This window comes from Vicugna pacos, chromosome 6 (assembly GCF_048564905.1).
Source record: "Vicugna pacos chromosome 6, VicPac4, whole genome shotgun sequence".
Lineage (NCBI taxonomy): Eukaryota > Metazoa > Chordata > Mammalia > Artiodactyla > Camelidae > Vicugna > Vicugna pacos.
This window is the reverse complement of record NC_132992.1, coordinates 65,170,806-65,185,150: the sequence shown is the minus strand read 5'-3', so window position 1 is coordinate 65,185,150 and position 14,345 is coordinate 65,170,806. Positions and strand designations below refer to the sequence as shown.

At 33.0% G+C, this 14,345-nt stretch overlaps 1 protein-coding gene and 1 pseudogene across 8 annotated transcripts in view; one reads left to right on the top strand and one right to left on the bottom strand.

The window, feature by feature from the left end:
- The window catches only part of GPHN (gephyrin), a 432,492-nt gene that overhangs the window by 340,896 nt on the left and 77,251 nt on the right, over positions 1–14,345 (bottom strand). For all 8 annotated transcript variants that reach the window (XM_006206958.4, XM_006206955.3, XM_072963279.1 and 5 more), the window contains exon 2: positions 5,590–5,668. In XM_006206958.4, coding sequence (XP_006207020.1) covers positions 5,590–5,668 — 79 coding nt within the window. The remainder of the gene's footprint in view (positions 1–5,589; positions 5,669–14,345) is intronic.
- On the top strand, positions 13,852–14,244 carry LOC102530111 (non-histone chromosomal protein HMG-14 pseudogene; annotated as a pseudogene).

The window sequence follows — 14,345 nt, the reverse complement described above, 5'->3', positions numbered from 1 at the left end:
TCAGGGGGATATGGCTGTGTTTCAGAACCATGAAAAGAATAGCTTCCATCAAAGGTGGTAAGATTTGTAAAGAAGCACATAAAGGTAAATAAAATTTTCATGTCTAAGAAATTTATCTTTCTTCTCAAACATGAAATGCCATTATCAAGCACTAATGATCTATAATATCAAAATACATTTCAACTGGCAAGTTTTCATTATTATTTGATTAGTATGCTGCATTTTCAATCTGGCAACTTCTAGCTAAAAGAGAATTTTTTTTGTTTACTCAAAAGCAATCCTTTACAGATGAAGTATAACAAGAGAAGTAGTAATACAAGTAATACAATACATAGCAAGGAAGATGAATAATAGATTAAAATGTTATTGTGACAAAATTACCATGGACATATTTGTGTTTTATAATCTTTGTAATGATAGTGAAAAGAATTTCTATTTTACCAAATAACACAGTTTTATACAGTTTACGTCACAATGTGCTAAGGTATCATAATAATCAAACATAGTACATTTTATTTTTCTTTAGTCTCTACATGAGCTGCATCAAAATCATTATTAAGGACAAGATAAAAGAAGTAAGTGAATTTCAATTAAAAATACCAAGAACATATCACCTCACACTCATTAGGATGGCTAATACATTAAAAAAGAGAGAGAGAAAATAATGAGTGTTGCTGAGGAAGTGAAGAAACTGGAATCCTTGTGCATTGCTGGCAGGAATCTAATATGGTGCAATCACTATGGAAAACAGTATGGCAGTTCTTCAAAAACTTAAAAATAGAATTACCATTTGATACAGCAATTCTGCTTTTGTGTATATATCCAAAAGAACTAGAAGCAGGGTCTCAAAGAATATTTGCACACCCATGTTCACAGCAGCATTACTCACAACAGCCAAAAGGTAGAAGCAACTCAGTGCCCATCAATGGATGAATAAGCAAACAAAATGTGCTATGTGTGTGTATGTGTGTGTGTCTTTATATATATATATATGTATATATATATATATATATATATATACATATATATATGTAATAGAATATTATTCAGCCTTAAAAAGGAGGGAATTCTAACACATGCTAGAACGTGGATGAACCCCCTTGAGGCTAAGTAAAATAAGCCAGTCATAAAAACACAAATATTGTATGATTTCACTTATATGAGATTACTAGAGTATTCTAAAACCATAGAAACAGAAAGAATGGTGGTTGCCAGAGGCTGCAGGGAGAGGAAAATAGGGAGATATTGTTTGATGGGTTTAGAACAGCAGTTCTGCAAGATAAAAACTCTTGGGATTGGTTGCAACAGTGCCTATATACTTAATATTACTGAACTGTACACTTTGAATTGGTTAAGATGGTAAATTTTATGTTAAGTTTATTTTACCACAGTTTAAAAAAACACCAATAATACTGACAAGAAGTATTCCTCATACATAATATAATTTATCCAGAATTTAGATTAAGATCTTTTCTATTTTCTTGAATCATCCTTTCTTGTAAATCTCAAGAGGTTATTACTTGGTAATGTATTTTTCAAAATCTTGACATCACTGAAGTAATCAAAAACACATTCTGAGTTCCAAAAAGAAAAACAAAAGAGACTAATAACATTACTGTCATATTGGGAAAGTTCTCAAAGAATATAAACTTCCCCTATTTGAGTATAATTACTAATATCCTGCATCATGAATAATATTTCTAATACTCGGAGATGGCCAATTCTTCCATGAATTAAACAATTCTTTCTCTAACTGACTTACATATCACATATCTATGATGTACTAAAAATTTTTAAGAGCTTTTGCAAGTTAAAAAAAAAAAGATGTATCCATCTACACCTTCTCCCCCTCAACAATCAGCATCGACACAATGAGTAGCACAAATGTGCTCAATTTCTGTTAGTCCTTTTCATTCTTATATTATATTTCTTCTTTTGATTCTTGAAAGGCTTTTAATAATTTCTATAAATGAATCTGACTTCAAGTAATTTTTGCTAAATAGTTCATAAATAAGTAATAAGAAATCTAAAGCATAAATAAGGAAATATGTTTTATCTCTCATCTTCAGCACACAGTCAATGGAAATTTGAAAACATTTTGGAGAATTATCATATAGAGAACACAACTGAACATAACTTAAAGTATGTTACATACAGTATCTCTTGTGCACATAATAGTCATCTCTCCAGCATAGATAACAAGAAACAGACAAATGATTTCTATCACTTAAACAACATGTATCCCACCACTTAAAGAGAACGAAAATTATACTATGCTAAGAATAACTTCTTGTGTGTACGCAAATTATGTATCACATTATATATGTTTCTGATATGGTGATGTCAAGCTAAATTTGACACTTTTCAATGTACCACTGAAGACCACAACTAAAACAAGAGGTCTTATGACTCAAATTGACAAATTACACATACAGCAGAGGAAATCAATCTTAAAATACTTTTAATCATAATAGAAAATAAGTTATTAAAACAGTTTAATTGTTTGTTTCAAAATTCAACATGCATGCAAATTACTAATTCAAACAAAGTTTTAGGCACATTTATGAGCAAAAAGTGAATGTCAAGTTCCTTTGTTCGGTCTTAATAATACCTACAGGACAATGATAGAAACAAGTAGTCTTAGAGTAACTAGGGCCCAAAGAAGAGAGCCTGTTGAATATTCCCTTCACCACAACCTTGCCACAAGTAACATTCTGCTCTCATTATTACAACAGATCAAAGGTTAGTGGTAAGACCAGAAAGTCTTGCTTAGGGATTCACAACTTTCTCATTTTTTTCCCCCTCCCACCATCATGCCCATTCAGTTCATTCAAGCCCAATAATTATTTTTAATATAGTGGAAGCAAAATCTTGGGGTGTATACCACACACAGTTTAGATAAACTGCACAGTATCTACCACATTATTCCATTAGCTTGACACAGATTTAAGAATATGAATTAGTCACCTTTGATTCTGCCCTTTTGTTCTTCTCTGAGGCAGTAAACCCCTCAAATTGCATTCATACATACATACGTACATATACACACCCACATAATTTGGTTTTATTTCTGCACTTTGTCCAGATACTCCATACTTGCTCATTTATCTGATTAAGACACTCTACATACCACTATGAGTGTCAATACTGACCAAAGTAGCCTAGGTTCTACTCAGCCTACTTTGTCCTTCTCTTTTTATTCTGTTTTCCTTTCTAACAGCATTAGTAACTGAAATTAGTACTTAATTTTTCTTCACACATCAACTCCTTTCAGCAGCTCAAGTAGGTGAATCATAATACAAATCTGCCAGGCATATTAACACATAAAGCATTCATTCAATACATAAATCTTATTCTAATAATACTTTTTATTTAGAATATTTATTAAAATAACATATGTACACAATTTTTTCAACCCTTGCACTAATCAAGAGTACTCATCAAATACTGGTAATTTTTTGTGAGGATTTTTGCAAAAAAAAAAAAAAAAAAACTACTTCCTACCAATGTTACAATAATTCAACTTCATATAGAACCATTTGGTAGTGTCCATGAATCAAAGAGCAAATAGTAAAGAATTACGTCAAGGGTCTGGGACAGAAGAGAGGTTGCTGGCTTAAAAAAAAATCCTTACCCCATGGGGTATATACTCAGTGAATATTGCTATGGAATGGTGCCTCAGAATAAACTATTTCCCATCATAATAGCTAAGAAAAACCAAACATTATTTTTTCCACATCAGGCGTTTTTTCCCCTAAAGAGTTTCACCAAGTAAGAAATGTACCTCTAAAAAATTAATTTGAGTCGTTAATAGCACATTCTGACAATTCTTAATATGAAAAAAGTTCTCTTCAAATCCAAGTGTCAAGAGCAAAAAGTTATTTTTTTCTGAATTTCTTACATTCTAGACTAATGCCAGGAGACTAATGCCAAGTTAAGAGAATGATGCTAAATTAAGATATCTGGCTACTTTTAAACAGAAACTCAGAAGTATTTCATCCATCTAATGCAGTAGTGATCTGAGATAAATTTCTCTTAGAACATGAAGATTAATTTCAGATGCATGATGAATATTATTCTACATTCTAGAAAGTACCACAGTATCCAAAACACTACAACTCATTATTTTAATCCATTATTCAAGTATAATTCTTCATAGCTCTTAAATCATTACAGTCCATCTGAGCACATTTTTTCCCACAAAGACTGAATTAAAAAGATATATAATCCTATTGTACCAAAAATATACCTTACAAATAATATAATAATGGAATAATTTATTTCATTCATTCAATTGGGTGAAATCTTTCAAAGAAATTCTAGTTTCCTCCCACATCCTCATGCACATGTTATTCAATATTCATTTACTGGGAATATTTATATCTGCATAGAATAATTATATTCTTCATTAAATATTTATAGGACTGAAAGGGCAACTTGTCAATCTTCACTGCAATAAAAATCACAGAAAAAGAATATTGACAATCTTTTTGAATGAGGAAAAGAGAGACATTTAAAAAAGAAAAAAAACTTATAGAGTTGGGTTTGGAAACCCATTTCTGAACTCACTATTACAATAATGAGTTCATTACAATAATAACTTTAATATTCAACCATTTTCATCAGGCTGTGTCTTGTAACTATATTTTTTAAACGACTTAGAAAATCATTAAGGAATCAACAACCTTCAGGTTCAACACACTGTTGCGTTTTATTCCTCACAACATTCTCAATGAATTACTAGTACAATCTGTTTGAGTGTAGATTACATGCTGATGTGGAAGACAGGAAGACAATACATTAATCATCATTTAAGAAAGCATCTGCCAGCACTCAATTTTCTTTTCTCTACTGCCTAGGGCTTAACTAGTATTGATTGCTTTTTTAATAAAAGGTGATCTTCCTGGAAGGGTATGTTCCTATAGAAGACAGTATGCCTGATTTACAGTTAATATAAAACTGTAAAAAATTAATTCATGAAACAGAAATAGAAAGTGACATTATAGTCTGATATGAAATATGTTCTGATAAAGAATGGGATTGACTCATGAGTAAGAACATTAAAAATTGAAACTTTTAAAACTCTTCAAAAATCTTGTGCTATATACAGCTTTCCAATGTAAAACATTAGAACTATATTCAAGATAGTCAAGTACATTTGGTACTACAAATAATAATTTTATACTTGTAATTATACTTACAAATGATTATTATAAATTATTCAAAAAAGCTTAAAATTGACTAAACAAATGCAATCTCGCCTTTGCAAGTAAATAAACTACCAAATATCTTCCCTGTCTAGTATCTATTGCCTCACTGGTAACATATCAAACATTACCAGATACAGTTTGAAAGTCAATCATTAATCATAACATCATCTGTTTTTCTAACATCTTCTATTTCCAAGCAGAAACTATCCCATAACTTCACTTCAGTTGAAACTATTCTATATGCTTCACTGTATGTTACACAAATTGTTAGAAGAAATTACTTAACCTTAAATCAGTTTTCAGTTACAACTCTTTTGCAAAAAGTCATATCAACCATTCAGTTTTAAATTATATTTAGTACTGAAAACCAAATACTCACAAAGAGGGATCTTGTACGAGATCTTTGAGATTTATCCCACTGCGATCTTCTGCAAGATTCCTGAAGCAACTATCACTCACTAAACAGGAAAAGAGAAAAGAAAAAGAAAATTAATTTTTGTTCACATTTCATTTAAATTACTATTGACCAAAAGGAATTTTAAAATTAAAATTGGTTCTCTGGATAGAATTTTTCCAAACATTAAGAATGATCAGATACAGGCCTTCCTCAAAAAAGAAGAACAATCTCAAATAAACAAGTTAACCCACCACCTGAATCAATTAGAAAAAGAAGAACAAAAAGCCCCAAAAAGCAGCAGAAGGAAGGAAATAATAAAGATCAGAGAGGAATTAAATACAATAGAGATTAACAAGACCATAGAGAAAATCAACCAAACCAAACGCTGGTTTTTTGAAAAAGTAAATAAAATCGACCAACCTCTGGCCAAACTCACAAAGAAGAAAAAAGAGAGAGCACAAATTAGCAAAATAAGAAAGGAAAATGGAGAAATTACAACAAACAAAATAGAAATACAGAATATCATACGAGAATATTATGAAAAACTATATGGAACCAAACTGGATAACCTAGAAGAGATGGACAAGTTTCTGGAAACATACTGTCCACCAAAACTGAATCAAGAAGAAACTGAACACTTGAACAATCCGATCACTAGAAAGGAAATAGAAATAGCAATTAAAAACCTCCCTACAAATAAAAGTCCAGGACTGGATGGCTTCACCGGAGAATTCTACCAAACATACAAAGAAGAACACATACCAGTCCTTCTCAAACTCTTCCAGACGATTGAAAAGGAGGGAATACTCCCAAACTCATTCTATGAAGCCACTATCACCCTGATACCAAAACCAGGCAAAGACACTACAAAAAAAGAGAATTATAGGCCAATATCACTGATGAACATAGACGCCAAAATCCTCACCAAAATTTTAGCAAATAGAATCCAACAACACATAAAAAAGATTATACATCATGACCAAGTGGGGTTCATCCCAGGGACACAAGGCTGGTTCAACATACGCAAATCAATCAATATAATACATCACATCAACAAGAGAAAGGACAAAAACCACATGATCATCTCAATCGATGCAGAAAAAGCATTTGATAAAATTCAACACCCATTTATGATAAAAAAACTCTCGCCATGTGGGTATAGAGGGAACATATCTCAACATAATAAAAGCTATATATGACAAACCTACAGCCAGCATAGTACTCAACGGTGAAAAACTCAAAAGCTTCCCACTAAAATCTGGGACAAGACAAGGATGCCCTCTATCACCACTTCTATTCAACATAGTCCTGGAAGTCCTAGCCACAGCAGTCAGGCAAGAGAAAGAAATAAAAGGGATCCGAATTGGAAAAGAAGAGGTAAAAGTGTCATTATATGCTGATGACATGTTACTATATATAGAAAACCCTAAAAGGTCCACACAAAAGCTACTAGAGCTGATTGAAGAATTCAGCAAGATAGCAGGTTACAAAATTAACGTTCAAAAATCAGTTGCATTTCTTTACACTAACGATAAATCAACAGAAAAAGAAAGTAAAGAAACAATCCCCTTTAAAATAGTACCCAAAGTAATAAAACATCTGGGAATAAATCTAACCAAGGAGGTGAAAGAATTATAGACAGAAAACTATAAACCATTGATGAAGGAAATTAAAGAAGACTTTAAAAAATGGAAAGATATTCCATGCTCTTGGATTGGAAGAATCAATATTGTTAAAATGGTCACACTGCCCAAGGCAATCTACAGATTTAATGCATTCCCTATCCAATTATCCAGTACATATTTCACAGAACTAGAACAAATCAGAATAAAATTTATATGGAACCATCAAAAACCTAGAATTGCCAAAGCATTACTGAAGAGAAAGAAAGAGGCTGGAGGAATAACTCTCCCAGACTTCAGACAATACTATAGAGCTACAGTCATCAAGACAGCATGGTATTGCTACCAAAACAGACATATGGACCAATGGAACAGAACAGAGAGCCCAGAAATGAACCCACAAACTTTTCGTCAACTAATCTTCGACAAAGGAGGCAAAAATATACAATGGAATAAAGACAGTCTCTTCAGCAAATGGTGTTGGGAAAACTGGACAGCAGCATGTAAAACAATGAAGCTAGAACACACCCTTACACCATATACAAAAATCAACTCAAAATGGATTAAAGACTTAAACATAAGACAAGATACAATAAACCTCCTAGAGGAAAACATAGGCAAAACTTTATCTGACATACATTTCAAAAATTTTCTCCTAGAAGAAATTAAAGCAAGAATAAACAAATGGGACCTAATGAAACTTACAAGCTTCTGCAGAGCAAAGGACACCAGAAATAAAACAAGAAGAAAACCTACGGAATGGGAGAAAATTTTTTGCAAGTGAAACCGACAAAGGCTTGATCTCCAAAATATATAAGCAGCTCATACGACACAATAAGAAAAAAATAAACAACCCAATCCAAAAATGGGCAGAAGACCTAAACATGCAATTCTCCAAGGAAGACATACAAATGATCAAAAAGCACATGAAAAAATGTTCAATATCACTAATTATCAGAGAAATGCAAATCAAAACTACAATGAGGTATCACCTCACACCAGTCAGAATGGCCGTCATTCAAAAATCCACAAATGACAAATGCTGGAAAGGCTGTGGAGAAAGGGGAACCCTCCTACACTGCTGGTGGGAATGCAGTTTGGTGCAGCCACTATGGAAAACAGTGTGGAGATTCCTCAAAAGACTAGGAATAGACTTACCATATGACCCAGGAATCCCACTCCTGGGCTTGTATCCAGAAGGAAATCTACTCCAGGATGACACCTGCACCCCAGTGTTCATAGCAGCACTATTTACAATAGCCAAAACATGGAAACAGCCTAAATGTCCATCAACAGGTGACTGGATAAAGAAGATGTGGTATATTTATACAATGGAATACTACTCAGCCATAAAAACCGACAACATAATGCCATTTGCAGCAACATGGATGCTCCTGGAGAATGTCATTCTAAGTGAAGTAAGCCAGAAAGAGAAAGAAAAATACCATATGAGATCGCTCATATGTGGAATCTAAAAAACAAAAACAAAAACAAACAAACAAACAAAAACAAAGCATAAATACAGGACAGAAATAGACTCAAAGATAGAGAATACAGACTTGTGGTTGCCAGGGGGGTGGAGGGTGGGAAGGGATAGAATGGGATTTCAAAATTGTAGAATAGATAAACAAGATTACACTGTATAGCACAGGGAAATATACACCAAATGTTATGATAACTCACAGAGAAAAAAATGTGACAATGAGTGTGTATATGTCCATGAATGACTGAAAAATTGTGCTGAACACTGGAATTTGACACAACATTGTAAAATGATTATAAATCAATAAAAAATGTTAAAAATAAAACACCACTTGTAATCCTGTATAAAGATTACGTAGCAATGTGGGAAAAAAAAAAAAGAATGATCAGTTTCTGGGCCTGGTAGATTAAGCAGCAAATATTAATATTCAATAACAAGCTAATAATTTAAGCACACAGATTTTATACAAACACAATATATAAAAGAGTAAACATGTGGGTCTAAATGTGGTTCTTTCTTTTATAAGACAAATTTACCAGTCCATAATGGCAAGGCACTGCTTCCACAACAACCAAAAAAAAAAAGAAAAAAAAGATAAACAATCCCCAAAACCGTATCTTTAAAGAGAATGAGAAAAAAACTAGGAGCAAAGTGTTATCTCTTCTTTGGTAAGCTGTGCCTCCTGATTGTTTTATTTGTGGGAATATTTGCCATTTAGAAACAAACTAAAAATCAGAGAGAAGGACACTAACAGGGAAAAGAGAAACCAGTATAGTCTTGAAAATTCATGGGCTGACATGATAGATTGGAATCCCACGGAACCCACAAAACACAGACAGTTTTCTTCTGGGAGATATGCTAAGAGCTAGTACTGCACAAGAGGATTTGGGAGGAGGAGAAGAGTAATGGGCCACAAGGCAGATAATGTTTTCCATAGTGTTGTGGTGATTAGGAGTTAAAGTCACACTACAACAGGTGGAGCCTACCACTTTCACTGTAGAATTTCAGTAGGTCTCCCCTCAAGACATTTGCTCTCAAAGTACCCCACTTTGAGGAGGGGATGAGTAAAAGGGGACAGAACCCAAAAGGTGAAGTAAAATCTCCAACAATTTCACAGTACATTAGTACAAAGTCACAGCAGAGAGAAATACCTGCAATGCAACAGATCTGGCCCTTAAGACATTTAAAACCAAAGACAGACTGAGTATATCTAAAGCTGTCACTCAAACCATCCAGCTCAAATTGTGGTTAAGATCATTAGCATTTTATCATTTCTTCCTAATACAATATTGAGAGAAAGTAACATTTACATCAATATCTATGATCCTATGATAAACAGTATCTGGCATACAATAAAAATGACAAAGTATGGGAAATGGCACAAAATGTGACCAATAACCAGCAAAAAAAAAAAAAAAAGTACATGCCAACCCACAGATGATAGAGAATTATAAGACAAGAACTTTAAGAAAAGTTAAGGAAAACATACCTAAGTTAAAGAAGACATAGAAAAATAATCACAGTAGATGAAAATAGGAACATTTCAATAGAGAATTAAAATCTATTAAGAAGAATCAAATAGTAATTTTAGAACTAAAAAATACAACACCTGAAATTAATAAATCAATGGGTGAGTTTTATAGCCAGCTCAACACAGCAATCCTTTAGTGAACTTAAATAGATCAGCAAAAATATCCACACTGAAGCAAAACGAGAAAAAGAATGAAAAGAACAGAGCAGAAGGGACATTGCAGTTGAGAAGAAAGACAATGAGGAAGAAGCAGTATTTTCAGAAAAAAAATCTGAGACTATTCCAGAACTGATAGAATACACTGACTCACTGACTCAGGGTTTATCTTCAACCTGCACTGCAAAAAGTGAAAGAAAACCACATTCAGCAATCAAATCACTAATAATAAAAGATAACAAGAAAATCTGTAATATAGCCAGGTGGCAAAAAAGGACACATCACCTTCAAGGAAGAAACAATAAAACTTACAGCTGAGTGTTTCCACATAAACTATGGAAGCCAGAAGACAATGGAACAATATGGTTAAAATGCTGGAGGAAAACCTAGAATCTAAAAGTCTATACCTTGATGAAATATCCCTTGCAAAATTAAAGATGAAATAAAACTTTATTTGTATAATATTTTTATATTTGTGAAAATTTAAGTGATTATTTTAACAGTCATATATCTATATATCTATATATAGATACATATATATCTTAGAGAGCTATTTCTAATCTTCATTAAAAGAAGAATATACTTCCCTTGTTCCTTTCAAAGATCAATTCCCTAATATTTTATTTGGATTTTATTTTCCTTTTTCTTATAGCTCAAAATTATAAGCCCCTAAATCTGAATCTGCTTCTGATATAAATGATTAATGCATATATAACAATGGAGTAAAAACATTTCAAGTTGAAAAAGTTTGGATTCCTTTTTATTAATTCCAAAAAGATGTCCCCTACTAGTTTTTTCTTTTCCTTTTTTTTTTGCAGTGAGAGGAGTAATTTTGATTAATATATGATTTTCTTTCCATATTTAACAGACACTGACCTCAACCTGTTGACTTGATACAAATCTTGTTTTTCATAATTTTAACACAAATGCTCTTTATTACACCAGTTCCTAATTAGAACCAAAAAGAAAAAAAAAATGTTGGCACATTATGAGAAAAGATGGTTTCCAGCTGAGCTGAACTAATACTGAAGTTATATTATATCATAAAATTTGTTCTCATAAAGTTTCCTGCTCAATTTGGCAAATATGAGAGCTTAGTTACAAATTTTAAAAGCCTGAAAGTTTTGGAAGCTTAATTAAAATGGAATAAACTTTTGCTCCTTTAAAGGCTTGCTAGTCAGCTACTGTAAAATGAGTTTTGCTAAAGAAGGCATTTTCTAAAATATCCCATCCAAATTTTAAGTGAAAAACAGAGAAAGAAATCTAAGGAAACAGTTCAACACATTCTGAAACTTTACCTACCAAGTAAGATATATTTATTGTTTTTAGTTTAAGGCATATTTCAACAATGCAAGAAATTTTGTTTTTGAATTATAAATAAGAATATACATTTTAAGTAGCTAATAAACATACTTTTTCCATCTGTAAATCACACCAAAATCAATCAGTTTTGGTCATATTTTTCTGTTATTTTTTCCCCACTATATGCCAACTAGAAGAATTAATATGCTCCAGAAATAAACCCATGCACTTATGGTCAATTAATCTATGACAAAGGAGGCAAGAATATACAATGGAGAAAAGACAGTCTCTTCAATAAGTGGTGCTGGGAAAACTGAACAGCAATATGTAAAGGAATGAAATAAGAACATTCTCTAATACCATATACAAAAATAAACACAAAATGGATTAAAGACCTAATTGTAAGACTGGATACTCCAAAACTCCTAGAGGAAGACATAGGCAGAACACACTCAGACATAAATTGCAGCAATATTTCTTTCAATCTGTCTCCTAGAGTACTGGAAATAAAGGCAAAAATAAGCAAATGGGACCTAATTAAACTTAAAAACTTGTGCACACCAAGGAAATCAAACAAAACAAAAAGACAACCTACAGATTGGGAGAGAATATTTGCACATGATGAGAATGACAAAGGATTAATCTCCAAAATATACAACACCTCATACAGCTAAATACCAAAAAAACAAACAACCCAATTAAAAAATGGGCAGAAGACCTAAATAGACATTTCACCAAAGAAAACCTACAGATGGCCAACAGGCACATGAAAAGATGCTCAATATTGCTAATTATCAGAGAAATGCAATCAAAACTACAATGAGGTATCACCTCACACCAGTCAGAATGGCCATCATTAAAAAGTCTACAAATAATAAATGCTGGAGAGACTATGAAGAAAAAGGAACCCTCCTATACTGTTGGTGGGAATATAAATTGGTGCAGCCACTATGAATAACAGTAAGGTAGTTTCTTAAAAAATTAAAAATAGAGTTACCATATGATCCAGCAATCCCACACCCGAGCATATATCCAAAGAAGACTCTAACTTGAAAAAAATACATGCACTCCAATGTTCATAGCAGCACTATTTACAATAGCCAAGACACGGAAGCAACCTAAATGTCCATCCACAGATGAATGGATAAAGAAGAAAAAAATTATATATATATATATGTGCTTGCGTGCGTGTGTGTGTTATATATACAATAGAATATTACTGAGCCATAAAAAAGAATGCAATAATGCCACTTGTAGCAACATGAATGGATCTAGAGATTATCATATTAAGTGCAGTAAGTCAAAGACAAATATCATATGACATCACTTATATGTGGAATATAAAAAAATGATACAAATGAATTTATTTACAAACTGGAAATAGACTCATAGACACAGAAAACAATTATGGATACCAAAGGGGAAAGAGGTGGGGGGGAGGGATAAAGTAGAAATTTAGGATTAACATATACACACTACTATATATAAAAATAAGATAACAAGGACCTACTGTATAGCACAAGGAACTATATTCAATATCTTGTAATAAACTATAATGGAAAAGAATCTGCAAAAGAATATATGTATATGTGTGTATGTATATATGTGTGTGTGTGTGTGTATATATATATATAAAAACTAAATCACTTTGCTGTACACCTGAAATTAACACAACATTGTAAATCAACTATACTTTAAAAACAATTTTTTTAACGAAATGAGCTATCAAACCATGAAAAGACATGGAAGGACTTTATGCATAATTGCTAAGTGAAATAAGCCAGTCTGAAAAGGCTAAGGACTCTGTAGTTCCATCTATACGACATTTTGGAAAAGTTAACCTATAGAGATGTTGACACCATCCTCATGATATAATAGTGTATAGCATTATGCATTTATTAATACTCAAGAGACCAACAGTACAACACAAAGAAGTAAGCCTTAATGAAAAGTATGGACTTTAATAATAATTTATCAATATTAGTTCCTCAGTTATAACAAATACACTACACTGATGCAAAATGTTAAAAATAAGGGTCCCAGAAGCTAAGGCGGCTGAAGGAGCGGCAGCGGCCAGGCAGCCCAGCTTTGTGAACTCTCTGCGCGACTGGGCCCACAGGTACCCGACACGCGCCCGCCCCACTGCCAGGATGCCCAAGAGGAAGGTCAGCTCCGCCCGCCCAGGGGCTGGCAAAGGAGGAGCCCAAGAGGAGATCGGGCGACATTGTCAGCTAAATCCACTACTGCAACAATGGAAACGAAGCCAAAAAATGGGGCAGGAAAGGATAAACTTTCAGACAAAAAAAGAGAAAAGGAGAGCAAAGGGAAAACAGGCCGAAGTGGCTAACCAAGAGACTAAAGATTTACCTGAAGAAAAGGGAGAAACTAAAAACGAGGAGATCCCAGCCTCTGATGAAGCAGGAGTAAAAAAGCCAAGTCTGATTAATAGCATACTCCTGGTCTTATCAGTGGTCCCTGTCTCCCTTCTTGTACAATCCAGAGAAGTATTTTTACCAACTATTTTGCAAACGCAAGTATTTTAGTAGTTCTAGAAACATTTTCAAGAAGGAGGAAATCCCAACTCATCCCATTCTTCAAGTGTAAATTTTTTTTTCTTTTCTAAGAGGTGAAATCATTTGCTGGT